Source organism: Tachysurus vachellii, chromosome 24, assembly GCF_030014155.1.
Source record: "Tachysurus vachellii isolate PV-2020 chromosome 24, HZAU_Pvac_v1, whole genome shotgun sequence".
Lineage (NCBI taxonomy): Eukaryota > Metazoa > Chordata > Actinopteri > Siluriformes > Bagridae > Tachysurus > Tachysurus vachellii.
The window spans coordinates 14243815-14259855 of NC_083483.1; the positions used below are offsets into that span (position 1 = coordinate 14243815).

The window sequence follows — 16041 nt, forward strand, 5'->3', positions numbered from 1 at the left end:
TGTGTGTGTGTGTGAGAGAGAGCACGTGTGTGTGCGTGAGTGTGTGCGTGTGTCTGTGTGAGCGTGCGTGTGAGAGTGTGTGCGTGTGTGTGTGTGTGCGTGTGTGTGTGTGTATGGATATGTGTGTGTGCGTGTGTGTGTGAGTATGGGAGTGTGTGTGTGTGTGTGACTGTGAGTATGGGTGTGTGTGTGAGAGAGAGTGAGTGTGTGTGTGAGTGCATGTGCGCATGTGTGTGAGTTTGAATATGTGTGTGTGTGTGAGAGTGAGTGTGTATGTGTGTGCGCGCGAGTGAGTGTGTGTGCGTGTGTGCGTGTGTGAGTATGGGTGTGCGTGTGTGTGTGTATGGATATGTGTGTGTGCGTGTGTGTGTGTGAGTATGGGAGTGTGTGTGTGTGTGTGTGTGAGTGTGAGTATGGGTGTGTGTGTGAGAGAGAGTGAGTGTGTGTGTGAGTGCATGTGCGCATGTGTGTGAGTTTGAATATGTGTGTGTGTGAGAGTGAGTGTGTGTGTGTTAGAGTGTGTGTGTGTGTGTGTGTATGATTACCTTGGCAGTCATCAGTGAGACAGCTTTGGGGTCAGGTAAAGTGCTGGGGATGCTGCTGCACAGCTGCCACATGAACCTGCACACAAACACACACACATTTAAAGCAGAAGAAGACACGAAAACCAGAGGCACAGAAAATAAAATGGCTTCTGGCAGCTTCTGGTTCAGCAGAAACCCAAGCTGTTATTTCTTAACTAAACAAGAGCTGGTGTGAGAAGATAAAAGTCTGGAGTTCAGTGTCTACAGTCTGCAGTCTATAAATCCAATCAGGACCCTTTAAGAGAAACACGCTCTTGTCCTTGAATGTAGAACTCACCCGAAGTAGGTGTGCTCGAAAATGTTCTTGTCCTGAAGAAACTGCATGTTGTCGTGCCAGATCCACTGTGTGACACGCAAACACACACGCAAACACACACACACGCAAACACAGGAAATATGAAACAGCTTCTGAACATACAGTCAGTGATTTGTGTGTGTGTGTGTGTATGTATGTGTGTATGTATGTGTGAGCGTGTGTGTATGTATGTATGTGTGTGTATTTATGTGTGTGTGCTTGTGTATGTAGCTGTGTGTGTATTTGTGTGTGTGTGTATTTGTGTGTGTGTGGTGTGTATGTGTGTGTGCGTGTGTATGTAGGTGTGCGTATTTATGTTTGTGTGTGTGTGTATGTATGGTGTGTGTGAATGTATGTGAGTGTGTGTATTTGTGTGTGTGTATGTATTTATGTGTGGTGTGTGTGTGAATGTATGTGAGTGTGTGTATGTGTGTGTGTGTGTGTGTGTGTGTGTGTGTATGTGTGGTGTGTGTGTGAGTGTGAATGTATGTGAGCATGTGCGCGTGTGGTGTGTGTGTGGTATGTGTGGTGTGTGTGTGAGTGTGAATGTATGTGAGCATGTGCGTGTGTGGTGTGGTGTGTGTGGTGTGTGTGTTGTGTGTGTGTGTATGTATGTAGGTGTGCGGATTTATGTTTGTGTGTGTGTGTGTATGTATGTATGGTGTGTGTGAATGTATGTGAGTGTGTGTATTTGTGTGTGTGTATGTATTTATGTGTGGTGTGTGTGTGAATGTATGTGAGTGTGTGTATGTGTGTGTGTGTGTGTGTGTGTGTGTGTGTATGTGTGGTGTGTGTGTGAGTGTGAATGTATGTGAGCATGTGCGCGTGTGGTGTGTGTGTGGTATGTGTGGTGTGTGTGTGAGTGTGAATGTATGTGAGCATGTGCGTGTGTGGTGTGGTGTGTGTGGTGTGTGTGTTGTGTGTGTGAATGTATGTGAGTGTGTGTGTGTGTGTGGTGTGTGTGTGAGTGTGAATGTATGTGAGCATGTGTGTGTGTGTGTGGTGTGTGTGTGTGTGGTGTGTGTGTGTGGGTGTGTGTTGTGTGTATTTATGTGTGTGTGGTGTGTGTGTGCGTGTGTGTGTACCTCCAGTAGGTCAGGAGAAACATCGAAGCTGAAGTCCTTCCCGTTCTCCTCCTCTGGTTCCACGCGCTTATAGAACAACATGTAGGCACTGTGTGTCTGAGAGCAAAGAGTTTTAAAGTTTGTGTCATAAAATCAAATACTGACCAAAAATAAATACATTAAAATAATAATAATCCATGCTGACTGTGAGAAGGTCCTGAACTGAAGCATGTACTGAAACGATCAAAACTATGTTTAAAAATAAATATTTAACCCAAAAACAATAAATAAATATCACTTCCTTTCATATGCAAAAAAAAAAATACAAGTGAAAGCAGAAACTGAAGCGAACATCATGACAGAGATGATTTAGAAGATAACGAAGAGACGTCACGTTACAGTCAGTATTTATTTCACCTTCAGGTTTATCGACGTGAAGCAGAAAGGAAGAGAGGGGAACGCGCTAACCCGAGGGTGCACAAACTTTTGCACTCCGCTGTATGAAATGGTTATGACTGAAAGTGACCGTAAGTAACGTAGGTGATGTTTATGACAGGATAAAAGACGTGGACTCACCTTTTCAAAAGAAAAGTCCATGAACTTGTCCGTGACGGAGTCGTACGTCTTTGTCTGGGAAGGAAGAAAGGAAGTTGACTCAGCGTCACAAGCAGCAACATTTACAGCACAACAAAATTTGTTTACAAAGCCGGCGAGAGTTTACCGTCATTTCTCCTCCGAAACATTCGGACGCAAGCTGAGCCGAATCAAAGGGCTTCACCTCGGCATCGTTAAACAGGTACCTGAGATAAATATAAAGAAATTAAATGTTTACAATCACGACGTTATTGAAGTCAACACGCTAACGTTGGCTGTTAGCCACGCCCCCGCGAGTGTTAGCCACGCCCCCGCGAGTCCCGTTCTTCCTCACCACTTGTTGTTGCGGTAAGCATGGGGGTTGACGATGTCCCGGATGAAGCTGTAGTAATGGCCTCCGTCTGCTGTGCCCGTGTGCACGGTCACGCCAATGAGGTCATATTCGTAACTCTCCACCTCCTTACCTTCGCCGTCGTCACGGAAACCTGACGGTGAACGAGACGAGAAGTTTTAATCCTGACCGAACACAAGGAACATGATCACATCATCTCTACAGCAGCAACTCACACAAGGACTGTTGGGGGGGGTGGAGGGACGAGTGGATTAAAGAGTAAAGGGGCGAGTGAGACACCAGTAAAGGGGCGAGTGAGACACCAGTAAAGGGACAAGCAGAGGGACGAGTAAAGGTGTGAGTGAGACACCAGTAAAGGGACGAGTAAAGGGGCGAGTGAGACACCAGTAAAGGGACGAGCAGAGGGACGAGTAAAGGTGTGAGTGAGACACCAGTAAAGGGACGAGTAAAGGGGCGAGTGAGACACCAGTAAAGGGACGAGCAGAGGGACGAGTAAAGGTGTGAGTGAGACACCAGTAAAGGGACGAGTAAAGGGGCGAGTGAGACACCAGTAAAGGGACGAGCAGAGGGACGAGTAAAGGTGTGAGTGAGACACCAGTAAAGGGACGAGTAAAGGGGCGAGTGAGACACCAGTAAAGGGACGAGTAAAGGGGCGAGTGAGACATCAGTAAAGGGACGAGTAAAGGGGCGAGTGAGACACCAGTAAAGGGACGAGTAAAGGTGTGAGTGAGACACCAGTAAAGGGGCGAGTGAGACACCAGTAAAGGGACAAGTGGAGGGACGAGTAAAGGTGCAACTGAGACACCAGTAAAGGGACGAGTGGAGGGACGAGTGAAGGTGTAAGTGGAGGGTTGAGCAGAGGGACGAGTGAAGGGGCGAGAGAAGGGGCGAGTGGAGAGACAAGTAAAGGGGCGAGAGAAGGGGCGAGTGGAGAGACGAGTAGAGGGGCGAGAGAAGGGGCGAGTGGAGAGAAGTAAAGGGGCGAGAGAAGGGGCGAGTGGAGAGACGAGTAGAGGGATGAGCGGAGAGACGAGTAAAGGGGTGAGAGAAGGGGCGAGTGGAGAGACGAGTAGAGGGGCGAGAGAAGGGGCAAGTGGAGAGACGAGTAGAGGGATGAGCGGAGAGACGAGTAAAGGGGTGAGAGAAGGGGCGAGTGGAGAGACGAGTGACGGGGCGAGTGGAGAGACGAGTAGAGGGATGAGCGGAGAGATGAGTAAAGGGGTGAGAGAAGGGGCGAGTGGAGAGACGAGTGACGGGGCGAGTGGAGAGACGAGTAGAGAAGCGAGAGAAGGGGCGAGTGGAGCACTAGTAAAACGTACCCTCTTTCCTGTCACCCTTGGCCATGAGGAAGTCTTCCGTGTAGGGCGTCATGTCGAGCCGAAGAGGGAAGGAGAAGTGCGTGTTCACCTTCTCCTTCATCATCGTCACCATGTTGAACGTGTAGCGCATGGTGTTGAAGCTCAGGATCCGGGGCAGCTTTTTAAAACACGCCCTGCAGATGAAAACAAAAAATAATCAAACAAATAAACAAAGCCTACGTTTAAGGTGATGAGTTAGAAAAGCTCACAAATGTTTTTCTTTAAAAGATGAGATCAAAGAAATCATAATCAGGCCGGGGGGGGGGGGGGGGGGGGGGGGGGGGCCGTTGGGAGAGAAAGAAAGAAAGAGGGAGAAACGCACCGTTTCTCAGCACGGACTTTCTTCCCACACTGAGAACACGTGTACATGTTGTCCCCTTCTAGCGTGTCTTTAATGGTCACCTCATCCAGAGACTCCTACACACACACACACACACACACACACACACACACACACAAAATGATGTGATAAAGTAGGAAAAGCTTAGTGTAGAAAAGTGTGTATCTAGGAGTCACTCACGTAGATGTTCTTCATGTCGGCCACCTGACACCTGACAGTGTAGAACTCCTCTGCGGTCTGACTCACATGATCACAGTCCTACACACACACACACACACACACACACACACACACACACACGGTTCAATACTATTTCAAAACTACTTGAAATGTTCCACATCTGTTGTTCATCTTGTCACTTAATGTAGAAAAAGAAACCCTTCTCAGAACAATTATCTTAACATTTAACGACGGACACAAAACTAAAGCAGGTGTCCGTCATGCGCTCGTCTCAGAAAGCCTCGTTGATGGTGTAGTAAAACTGTAATGATTATTTTTTTTTGAGCTGATAATGTTCAGTGTTTACTGACCAGTGAGACCACGTTGTTGGTAATGACGCCACCGAACAGCGTCTTGACCGTATTTTTCTACGAGAGAGAAGACACAAAGAACACACACTGATCACGCTTCATAAATCACAGCCACATGGTGTGTGTTGGACTACGAGCCTCGCTGTTTCGCCATCTACTGCAATGCAGATGGTCTTTATTGGTGAAAGTTCTCTCAAAGTGGTAGAAAATAAACTTTGTGTTCCAGGGTGTGTTAGCGTAGGTTTGGCTAAAAGTAGCCCTTAACTTAACACACACACACACTGACCAGGTCAGGAGACATCTCCTCGATCTTGGTGATGAGGTCTGTGAAGAACTCGGTCATGTCCTTCTGCTCTCCGGTGTTTAGAGGCTGCTTGTCCATGGTGTAGGTTTTGCAGAAAGGTCTCGGGTTATACGCCTTCCTCTCGCTCTCCTACACAAAAAACAAAAAAAACCCAATTTGCTAAATCTGTGATGCAACACAGAGCAGTGAAGAGAAGGTTCTCTGAGGACTTTACCATGAGATACGTGAACATCTTCTGCAGCTCCAGTAGTGTTGTCTTATGCTTCATCTCCTCTGAGTACTGAGCACAGACCAGGCAGAGGAAAGTGTGAACACTGTCAGTCATCTTTCTGCTTGTGTTTAGGTATTTAATATGAGAATGATACGAGTGTGTGTGCTCACTTTGGCTGTAAACACCGCCTGCCTGGCCTCCGGGATCATGTACAGCTGCTGGATGGTCGACGCCAGGTAACACGTAGCACCCAGATTGGTCAAACCCACAAAGCGACATTCGGCTCGGACGTCGTCGTGAGGCCAGTAGTCCCACTTATACGGCGCGTGAGAAGCTGCCAAGTGACATGAAGAAGAAACATAAAAAGCAAGGAAACCTAAAACGTATAGTGATGCAGAAGAAAGAGGCTAATCCGAAGGGTAACAGAGGGCAAATCTAGAAGGGAAGCACGAGGCACAGTTGCCCCTCATCAAGTATGAGATACGAGAGAACTTATGATGACCCTGGTGGGATAACAACACAAGGGGCCATAGGGTAACAAGGAGAAGGACCGTAGTTGGGTAATGAGGCGAGATACCTCGGTGGGGTAACAAGGCTAAGGACCTTAGTGGGGTAAAGAGTTAAGGGACCTTGTTGGGATAAGAATGCGAGGGACCTTAGTGACCTTGGAGGAGTAACAAAGTCAAAAGCCTTACTGGGGTAACAAGGTGAAGGAAATTATTAAGGTAAGAACACAAAGGACCGTATTGGGGTAATACGGTAATGAACCTTATTGGTGTAACACAAGGGCCCTTGGAGGGGTAACAAGGAAAAAGTCCTTATTGGGCTAAAGAAGGGCCCTTGATCAGGTCACCAAGTGAAAGTCTATAAATAAATAGCAAATATTTATAAATTAAGTGTGTGTGTGTGTGTGTGTGTGTGTGTGTGTGTGTGTTACCCTGCATGTGCTGAGCCATGACCCAGTTGTGCAGCAGTCTGTAGTTTTCCACAGAACCCTTAAGCATCTCAGTGAGCAGGTCGTAGGCGGCGGCGCGGGCCGCGTGGCTCTTACACTTGGGCTGCAGGCGATCGGTGAGGCTGGGCAGTAAGAAGAGCACGTCGTGGACGTCACGCAGAAACTCCTGACCCTCACGTGAAAACTTGAACGCAGGCTTGTGCTTCAGCACACTGGTGGCCAAACGCAGCAGCCCTGTCAAACCGTCGTCCTCGGCGACCCCGTCCTGCTGATCCAGAATCTCACGGCTGAGGGTGAAGAGGGGACAAGAGGAAGGCCGATAAGCTGACGTTAAAAAAAAAAGTGCGACGGAAAAACAAACAGCGGTTGAGAAAATACCTGCGTATGCAGTCTGCAAGGTGTCGAGCGAGAGCGTCCAGGTCCAGCAGCGTGGTCTGACTGGCGTCTTTAACGTGGATGTTATCGATGAGCTTGCACAGCAGCCAAAAATATTCCTTACAGCCAGAGCGCAAAACTGCCTCCTCTTCATACTCCTCCACCTGCATGTGAACACACACACACACACACACAAAGGGATCAATTATAACTCAATGGGCACTGGTGACACAGTATGTAAGGATGGTGTGTGTGTGTGTGTGTGTGTGTGTCTCACTCTGAGCGGTTTGAGAGCCTGCGCATCCGGTAGGAATTTAAGCAGCGTTGACGCAGCCAGCAGCAAAAAGGATCTGTTAATGGACTCCCCTCCCTCCAGCCCAGAGAGAGACAGTTTATACAGTCCATTACACGCCTCGTGACGAACTGCCATCTGGAGGGAGGGAGGGAGGGAGGGAGGGAGGGAGAGAGAGTGTAAGAGAGAGAGAGAGAGAGAGAGAGAGAGAGAGAGAGAGAGAGAGAGAAAGAGAGAGCAAGAGAGAGAAAGTGAGAGAGAGTAAGAAGGAAAAAGAGAAAGAGAGAGAAACAGAGATAGAGAGAGAGATAAAAAAGAGAGAGAGAATTATAGTATGAATGAGTGCACAAACTCCATCTAAATGAGACAATGCAGATGGTTAAATGACTAAAATAACGAGTAAATAAACAGTGATTTGCGTGACACATTATATGTCTCTCTCTCTCTCTCTCTCTAATCTGTCTGCCCCTCTCTCCATTTTTCCCTTCTGTCTGTCAAATTTTCTCTCCCTCCCTCTCTCTGATCTGTCTTTCCCTCTATCCCTCGTTCATCGGCCCGTCTTTCACCCCCCATATGCCCTTCCCTCCCTCCCTCCCTCCCTCCCTCCCTCATTGTACCTCTGGGATCAGCAGGGTGAGTTTTTTCAGCCAGTCGTGTAGATGGTCACTGTCAGCGAGGCTGGACTTCACCATAGAGCAGCAGTGCGCCCAACTCACCAACAACCACATGGAGTAGTGTGTAACTAAACACACACACACACACACACACAGAGTAATCAGTTAAAAGTCTGACCCGCGTGTTCATGCCCCATGAAACATACAGGTCATGATGGAACACTTATTTAACGAGGAAATTAATCAAGCAATTAATTATTCGGGGGGGACGGGGGGGACGGGGGACGACGACTATAACAGTCAGCACTAGATGTAGGGGTTGTGCTTTCAACGGCCGACGCCTCGACGTTCTCACCTTCATGACGAGATCGGTGGTCTGACTGTGCTTTTAATACTCTGAGAAACAGGAAAAGGAAATGATGTCATTTGGGATTTTATGTGCAATCAGACAAACAGTGATTTACTGATATAAGCAGGTAAGTGACAGCACACGTCCCCTCAGTGTGGTGTGTTTCTTTTTTTACCTGTGTGCCAGGTTGTCATAGGTATAGGCCACGTTGATGAGTCGCTGGATCATGCTGGTACCTTGGACGAGACTGAGGAACACCTAAACACACACACACACACACACACACACACACACACACACACACACTATTGTAAGCATTATAATACCACTATGTGACGTTATAAAGTGACTCTGCCACAGTGTCGTACCTCAGTAAGCCGTGGTATGTGCAGACCTTTCCCATGTTCCCCGGTGCTCTTGCGAGACTTCCCGGGCCACGCCCTTTTGCGCTGAGTGTCTGTGAGCCCGGACCACGCAAAGACGTCATGGTACGCCAGGTCCAGGTCAGCAGGATCCACCGCAAACTGGCAGATCAGCTTCAGCAGACATGCCAAGCAGTCCAATAACCACTGAGAGAGAAAGACAGAGAGAGAGAGAGAGAGAGAGAGAGAGAGAGAGAGAACGAGAGAGAACGAGAGAGAGAATAAGAGAGCGCGAGAGAGAGAATGATAGAGCGAGAGAGAGAGAGAGAGAGAGAGAACGAGAGAGAACGAGAGAGAGAGAGAACAAGAGAGCGCGAGAGAGAGAATGAGAGAGCGAGAGAGAAAGCGAGAGAACAATAGAGAGAGAGAGAGAGAGAGAAAAAGAGAGAGAACAAGAGCGAGAGAGAAAAAGTCACTAATTTGTGTTCAAGAATATTCTGGAAACTACAAAATAGAATCTGCTTCTTGTGTGTGTATATATGTGTGTGTGTGTGTGTGTGTGTGAGTGTGTATATATATATATACACATACATACATATATATATACACACATACATACATATACACATTCATATATATGTGTGTGTGTGTGTGTGTGTGTGATAGTGTGTGTCTCACCACTGTCCATGACTCTTGTTCCTTGGGCTCAAGAATTGCAGAGTTGAAAATCTCCAGCAGCAACTGAAGTCCTCCAGATGCCACAAACTATAAAGATGGAGAGTAAAACACAAAACACACACACACACACACACACACACACAAATAACTTTCTGCACATCTATAGTTTTTACAGGTTTAATGAGTATCTTCAATCATCTCAAATGTAAAAGATTGTGTGATTGTGAGTGTGTGTGTGAAAAACACAAAGAGAGAGAGAGAGAGAGAGAGAGAGAGAGAGGGAGAGGGGGAAGAGAGAGAGAGAGGGAGAGGGGGAAGAGAGAGAGAGAGGGAGGGAGGGGGAGGGAGAGAGAGGGAGAGGGAGAGAGAGAGAGGGAGAGGGGGAAGAGAGAGAGAGAGAGGGAGGGAGGGTGAGAGGGAGAGAGGGAGAGAGAGAGGGAGAGAGGGAGAGAGAGAGAGAGAGAGAGAGAGAGAGAGAGAGAGAGAGAGAGACCTTGCAGCTCCATGAGTTTTTGCTGTTTTCAATCTGGTCCTCACTCGAGTCATCTGAGTCTGGGTACAGGTCACTGTAACTACCCTGTAACACACACAAACATGTAATAACCTGGAAATTATAGTGTGCATGAGTGAAAGATGTGTGTGTGTGTGTGTGTGTGTGTGTGTGTGTGTGTGTGTGTATATATACCGTAGACTCTCTGTGTATTCTGCGGTTGGGTTTTCCCAGAGCTTCAATGATTTCCAGAGCATACAACAGTTTATGAGCCGACTTTATCCTCAACAGATCCTTCCAGCAAAGGCCATCAGAACCCTAACACACACACACACACACACACACACACCTCTCAGTCATCAATCTTCTTAAACAAAACATCTGATGTAACAACGATCTGACAGGTCATGTGACCAACCGTGTCGTCCGAGATGTTCTGAAAGGCTTGGAGCATGTTGGGACACGTGGGCAGGAGCATGAGCAGCTCCCACACACGCCGGGAGAGATTCTCTGCATGCAGGTGCAGATCCTCACAGCGTACGCTCTGAACACGACCGAGACACAGAACACACATTAAACAAGTTATTATTGACAGATATACAGGGAGAGAGTGTTATATAGACAGTGTGTGTGTGTGTGTGTGTGTGTATATGTTCCCGTTACTTGAGTGGTATGCTGTGTGCGCTCGGGCCGCTCAGGTCCAGGAGCTTTGAAGCAGGCGAGCATCTCCAGCAGGTCGAACAGTGTGGTGAGATGGGGCTCCTGCAGGAGCAGCAGCATGGGGATGTGTTCCTTCTGAGGAGGAGGTAAGCAGGAGGCTGGGAGCTGTACACCCTCTCCCTTCCTCTCTCGCCGAGGAGCACCCAGAGACACAAACACCATCTAACACACACACAGAGAGAGAGAGAGAGAGAGAGAGAGAGAGAGAGAGAGAGAGAGAGAGAGAGAGAGAGAGAGAGAGAGAGAGAGAGAGAGAGAGAGAGAGAGAGAGAGAGAGAGAGAGAGGGGAAGAGAGAGAGGGGAAGAGAGAGAGAGAGAGAGAGAGAGAGGGGAAGAGAGAGAGAGGGGAAGAGAGAGAGAGCGCGAGAGAGGAAGAGAGAGCGAGAGCAAGAGAGAGAGAGGAAAAGAGAGCGAGAGCGGTGAGGGGGGAGAGGGAGAGAGAGGATGAAAGGGAGAAAAGAGAGAGAGAGGGAGAGAGAGGGGGGAGAGAGATATGTGGCATGTTGTAATGGTTCAGACAGGGTCAAGTATGTGTGTGTGTGTGTGTGTGTGTGTGCTCGCATTTTTACCTGCATGTCCTTAAAGCCAAGCTCATGTAGTGTTTTCTCATCATAATCTGTGGTCAGCTCGTGACCTGATGAGATCATTCGTACTGGACCCATTAGACCACCTAAAACACACACACACACACACACACACACACACACACACACACACACACACACACACACAGGTAAGGTCACCCTTCTGCAACTTGATGGTTTAACAATAAGAGACACACCACTGTGATAAATTTCAGATGCTCACATGCATGATTTTACATGATTCAGAACTGTGTGTACCGTATGTTGCCTGTGTGTATGTGTGTGTGTGTGTGTGTGTGTGTGTGTGTGTGTGTGTGTGTGTGTGTGTGTGTGTGTGTACACGTGTACCTGGAAACTCCTGCTGTCTTGTGCTCTGGTTGAACTCCTGCAGTTGGGCCTGCTGGCTGATCTGGTCCTTCTGCAGATTCTCGTACCAGTGAGTCACCTCAGCTCTCAGATCAGCTACCTGATCACTCGGGTACATCTCTATTGTCATCTACACACACACACACACACACACACACACACACACACACACACACACGAGTTATCAGTCTAGTAAATAAAATGTTAAATGATACACACTTGGGCTCATCAGATCAACCAGATTCAGCAGTATAGAAGCTTTGAAGGTGTGTGTGTGTGTGTGTGTGTGTGTGTGTGTGTGTGTGTGTGTGTGTGTGTGTGTGTGTGTGTGTGTGTGTGTGTCCACCTTGTCCGGCAGTCCAGCAGGTTGGCAGACGATGCGCAGGGGCAGGGACTGTTTATCACTGAGTGCTTTGAGGTGACTGCTGATTCCAGCACCTTCGATCTGCCACTGTCGGAGGTGATACGCAAACCTACACACACACACACACACACACACACGGACACAAACACACACACCAGGAAATAGAGTTACATCCATAGATCACATTTCAGTATTATTTACAATGGAAAGGCCGACAGAAGTTGTTTTAATTCAGATGCGTGTACATGTTGGTACAGTGTGTGTGTGTGTGTGTGTGTGTGTGTGTGTGTGTGCGCGTGCACATACCTGCGTCTGAAGGCCTCGAGGTGTGTCTTGAGCATGAGCAGACCCCTCTCGATGATGGTCAGACTGGAGTGCGGGTCTTTCTCCAGGTTGGATGACGCCATCATCAGACTCTCCATACACTTACTGATGAACTCCTGCTCCTTCTCCAGACCGGTCTTACCTGAAAACACACAGACACACACAGACACACACACAGACACACACACAGACACACACACAGACACACACACAGACACACACACAGACACACACACAGACACACACACAGACACACACACAGACACACACACAGACACACACACAGACACACACACAGACACACACACAGACACACACACAGACACACACACAGACACACACACAGACAGACAGACACACAGACAGACACACACAATAAACATAACTTCACATTTTGAAGACTGAGTGCTGCGTATATGAGCTGAGGCTGACTGATATCTACATGTGTGTGTGTGTGTGTGTGTGTGTGTGTTGTAACAAACCGTTGATATAGTAGGAGTTGATGTACTGGATGGCGGCTCGGCTGATGTCTGCAGACTGAGCTCTGAGAGCGATGCCCCATAACTGATCCATACCACACAACTACAAAAAGATGGAGAAAAACCCAGCGATGAACCATAATAGATTTTCATTAAATAAATGTTCATACTCACTCAACACATCCTGACACCATCAGCAGGAGTGTAACGGTGCAGTAGAGTAGTGTGTTAGGAGTGTGTGTGAGTGCTGGTGTGTACCTCGCAGTTGGAGTTACTGTCGTAGGCGCTGGTGGCCAGACGAGCCAAATTACAGAGGTGCTGGAAGAGATTGAGCCCCGTCATACTGATCGTCTCGGGCTTCAGCTGTGGCATCTAACACACACACACACACACACACACAATTACACATAACTGCACCAATAATATTCAAACAACAATGAGAATGAGAATGAGAAATTGCTCTGTGGTGTGTGTTGGTGATGTGAGAGATCTCACCTTCTCCAGGAAGAGGTGTTTGTAGGTCTCCATGCCCATCGCATGCTGGTCTTTACTGCGCACCTGGTTGAGGAACCAGTGCAGCGCGTCGTCGTAACACTCCGAATCCTCCACCAGACAGTGCCACAGGATGTCCACCTGCTCTAGACTCAACCCTGACACACACACACACACACACAGGCACACAGATGTGATTAGAAAGATATCGGTGTCATATTCAGGGTGTGTGTGTGTGTGTGTGTGTGTGTGTGTGTGTGTGTGTGTGTGTGCGCGCGTGTGAGATGCTGTGGTGAGAGAGACTCACTGAAATGATCTGGAGAGCCGAGCGTGGAGAACACACAGGTGAGGAACTGCAGACGCACCTGCACCTCCGCACTGTGGCTGTACCTGTGACACACACACACACACACACACACACACTTTTACTCCATCACGTGTCCATCTCTGCCTGATAACATGGACAGTGTGCGGTGTGGAAACTCAGCACTGCCTCTGTCGTACTCACAGGGAGAACTTGTGCTGCTGTTCTCGTACTTCCTGGATGTAATGCAGCAGGTCCTCGAAGAAGAGCTTCATCATGTAGAGTTCCTTCTCAGCCCACCTGCAACACACAGCACAGACCTTCATCCTCTTCATAGTCATCCTCATCATCGCGACGCCAAGGTCTACGGTCCCGTCTTTAAACTCCGGTAAGAAACAGAATAAACTTACATGGTGATCCAGTGAGTGTCGTAGCTGGAGCCAAACTGCTGGAACGTTCCGAACAACTTTGGCAACAGACGAAGAGACACGACCACGGACCTGAGACGACAACCCACGCAAAATCAGGATCGTCGTACACTACACGTGCTAATCTTACTGATTATACAGACTCTCGTCAGACTAGCTTTCTGTTAGCAAGTTAGCCTTTTTTGGAACTAGAACAGCTGGATTTCTGTTAGCAAGTTAGCCTTTTTTGGAACTAGAACAGCTGGATTAATATTAGCAAGTTAGCCTTTTCTGACTATAACAGCTAAATTACTGCTAGCAAGTTAGCATTTTCTGACTAAAAAACTGGATTTCTGTTAGCAAGTTAGCATTTTTTTTGGACTAGAACAGCTGGATTTCTGTTAGCAAGTTAGCATTTTTTTGGACTAGAACAGCTGGATTTCTGTTAGCAAGTTAGCCTTTTCTGACAACAGCTGGATTTCTGTTAGCAAGTTAGCATTTTCGGACTAAAAAAAACTGGATTACTGTTAGCAAGTTAGCCTTTTTTTGCACTAGAACAGCTGGATTAATGTTAGCAAGTTAGCATTTTCTGACTAGAACAGCTAAATTACTGCTAGCAAGTTAGCCTTTTCTGACAAGAACAGCTGGATCTCTGTTAGCTAGTTAGCATTTTCTGACTAAAAAAACTGGATTACTGTTAGCAAGTTAGCCTTTTTTTGCACTAGAACAGCTGGATTAATGTTAGCAAGTTAGCCTTTTCTGACTAGAACAGCTAAATTACTGCTAGCAAGTTAGCATTTTCTGACTAAAAAACTGGATTTCTGTTAGCAAGTTAGCATTTTTTTTGGACTAGAACAGCTGGATTTCTGTTAGCAAGATAAACCTTTCTGACTAAAAAACTGGATTTCTGTTAGCAAGTTAGCATTTTTTTTGGACTAGAACAGCTGGATTTCTGTTAGCAAGTTAGCATTTTTTTGGACTAGAACAGCTGGATTTCTGTTAGCAAGTTAGCCTTTTCTGACAACAGCTGGATTTCTGTTAGCAAGTTAGCATTTTCGGACTAAAAAAACTGGATTACTGTTAGCAAGTTAGCCTTTTTTTGCACTAGAACAGCTGGATTAATGTTAGCAAGTTAGCCTTTTCTGACTAGAACAGCTAGATTTCTGTGAGCAGGTTACCCTCTCTCACCTGTGGTGTGCGAGATTCTCCAAACATCCCTCGATGAAGCGCATGCGGATTTGCCGATCAGTGAACCAACACACGAGGGAACACAGCAGCTTCTCTGCCTCGTTTATCAAACCCTCTGACAGGTGAATCTGACGATGGGACAAATAAAAAAAATAAAGTAAAATAAAATAAAATAAACAGAACATTTCCTATGATGCGATTTATTTATTTATTTTTTATTTTTTTACAGAAACAACCATCTGTATTTCCCTCAGTTAGCCATATTAGCTAACAGACTATCCTTCTAAATCTTCCACTGTTTACGATCCTAGTCTCAGCCCGAGTCTCACCGCGTCCTCGTCCTGCACCAGGTCCCACAGGAGAGTGTTTCCTTTCTTACACACGTTGTCTAGATTGATGTCTGTCACCGCGTGGCCCGAATATTGGTGCTTATGAACAGCAGGACCTGAGGAGAATCAACACATCAGCTTTTTTATCCAGTGTGTTCAACAGTCATCTGTGTGTGTGTGTGTGTGTGTGTGTGTGTGTGTTAATGTACTATAGAAAGTTCCATAATGTTGATGGATGTATATATAATATATGCATCATATGATATATAAACTTGTAAATATGTAAATATGCAAATGAGATCAAAGTATATAGATAAGTATAAAAATATGTAAATGTTCAGATATATAAATGTGTAAATACTCAAACACAACGGAGTACATACAGTGATGCCTCGAGATACGAGTTTAATTCGTTCCGTGACTTTGCTCGTATCTCAAAACAATTTCCCCGTTTAAATGAACTGAAATCCCATTAATCCGTTCCAGCTCGCAAAATTCCACTCCAGTTGTTTTGTTTGTGTTTTGAATATGAAAAATGTTCAGTACTGTATTTATAAATGACAAATATTGTATAAAAACATACAGTAATAAAAGAGAATGTTAAAAAAATAAACTGGTTTTACTTTACGGAAGATGCGCACGGAGGTTGAGGGAGGAGTAAACAGGAGGAATTTTGTCTCGTACGTACACTTTCGCTTTCGTTCACTTACTCGCTACTGTACACTCTACTGTACACA

The 16041-nt window shown here is 46.7% G+C and overlaps 1 protein-coding gene across 3 annotated transcripts in view; it reads right to left on the reverse strand.

The window, feature by feature from the left end:
• The window catches only part of usp34 (ubiquitin specific peptidase 34), a 53640-nt gene that overhangs the window by 14447 nt on the left and 23152 nt on the right, over positions 1 to 16041 (reverse strand). For all 3 annotated transcript variants that reach the window (XM_060859902.1, XM_060859901.1, XM_060859900.1), the window contains exons 16-52: positions 15305 to 15420; positions 14976 to 15103; positions 13791 to 13880; positions 13585 to 13680; positions 13384 to 13466; positions 13080 to 13234; positions 12843 to 12956; positions 12588 to 12687; positions 12088 to 12247; positions 11764 to 11890; positions 11400 to 11547; positions 11037 to 11137; positions 10411 to 10629; positions 10166 to 10291; positions 9943 to 10065; positions 9751 to 9834; positions 9258 to 9344; positions 8586 to 8786; positions 8393 to 8475; positions 8224 to 8264; positions 7872 to 7996; positions 7240 to 7392; positions 6966 to 7126; positions 6570 to 6874; positions 5803 to 5966; positions 5636 to 5701; positions 5404 to 5550; positions 5118 to 5174; positions 4768 to 4845; positions 4570 to 4664; positions 4209 to 4381; positions 2872 to 3022; positions 2665 to 2743; positions 2520 to 2573; positions 1965 to 2060; positions 862 to 926; positions 546 to 621 (exon numbers count right to left, since the gene is read on the reverse strand). In XM_060859902.1, the coding sequence (XP_060715885.1) occupies positions 546 to 621; positions 862 to 926; positions 1965 to 2060; positions 2520 to 2573; positions 2665 to 2743; positions 2872 to 3022; positions 4209 to 4381; positions 4570 to 4664; positions 4768 to 4845; positions 5118 to 5174; positions 5404 to 5550; positions 5636 to 5701; positions 5803 to 5966; positions 6570 to 6874; positions 6966 to 7126; positions 7240 to 7392; positions 7872 to 7996; positions 8224 to 8264; positions 8393 to 8475; positions 8586 to 8786; positions 9258 to 9344; positions 9751 to 9834; positions 9943 to 10065; positions 10166 to 10291; positions 10411 to 10629; positions 11037 to 11137; positions 11400 to 11547; positions 11764 to 11890; positions 12088 to 12247; positions 12588 to 12687; positions 12843 to 12956; positions 13080 to 13234; positions 13384 to 13466; positions 13585 to 13680; positions 13791 to 13880; positions 14976 to 15103; positions 15305 to 15420 (4427 nt within the window). The remainder of the gene's footprint in view (positions 1 to 545; positions 622 to 861; positions 927 to 1964; positions 2061 to 2519; positions 2574 to 2664; positions 2744 to 2871; positions 3023 to 4208; positions 4382 to 4569; positions 4665 to 4767; positions 4846 to 5117; positions 5175 to 5403; positions 5551 to 5635; positions 5702 to 5802; positions 5967 to 6569; positions 6875 to 6965; positions 7127 to 7239; positions 7393 to 7871; positions 7997 to 8223; positions 8265 to 8392; positions 8476 to 8585; positions 8787 to 9257; positions 9345 to 9750; positions 9835 to 9942; positions 10066 to 10165; positions 10292 to 10410; positions 10630 to 11036; positions 11138 to 11399; positions 11548 to 11763; positions 11891 to 12087; positions 12248 to 12587; positions 12688 to 12842; positions 12957 to 13079; positions 13235 to 13383; positions 13467 to 13584; positions 13681 to 13790; positions 13881 to 14975; positions 15104 to 15304; positions 15421 to 16041) is intronic.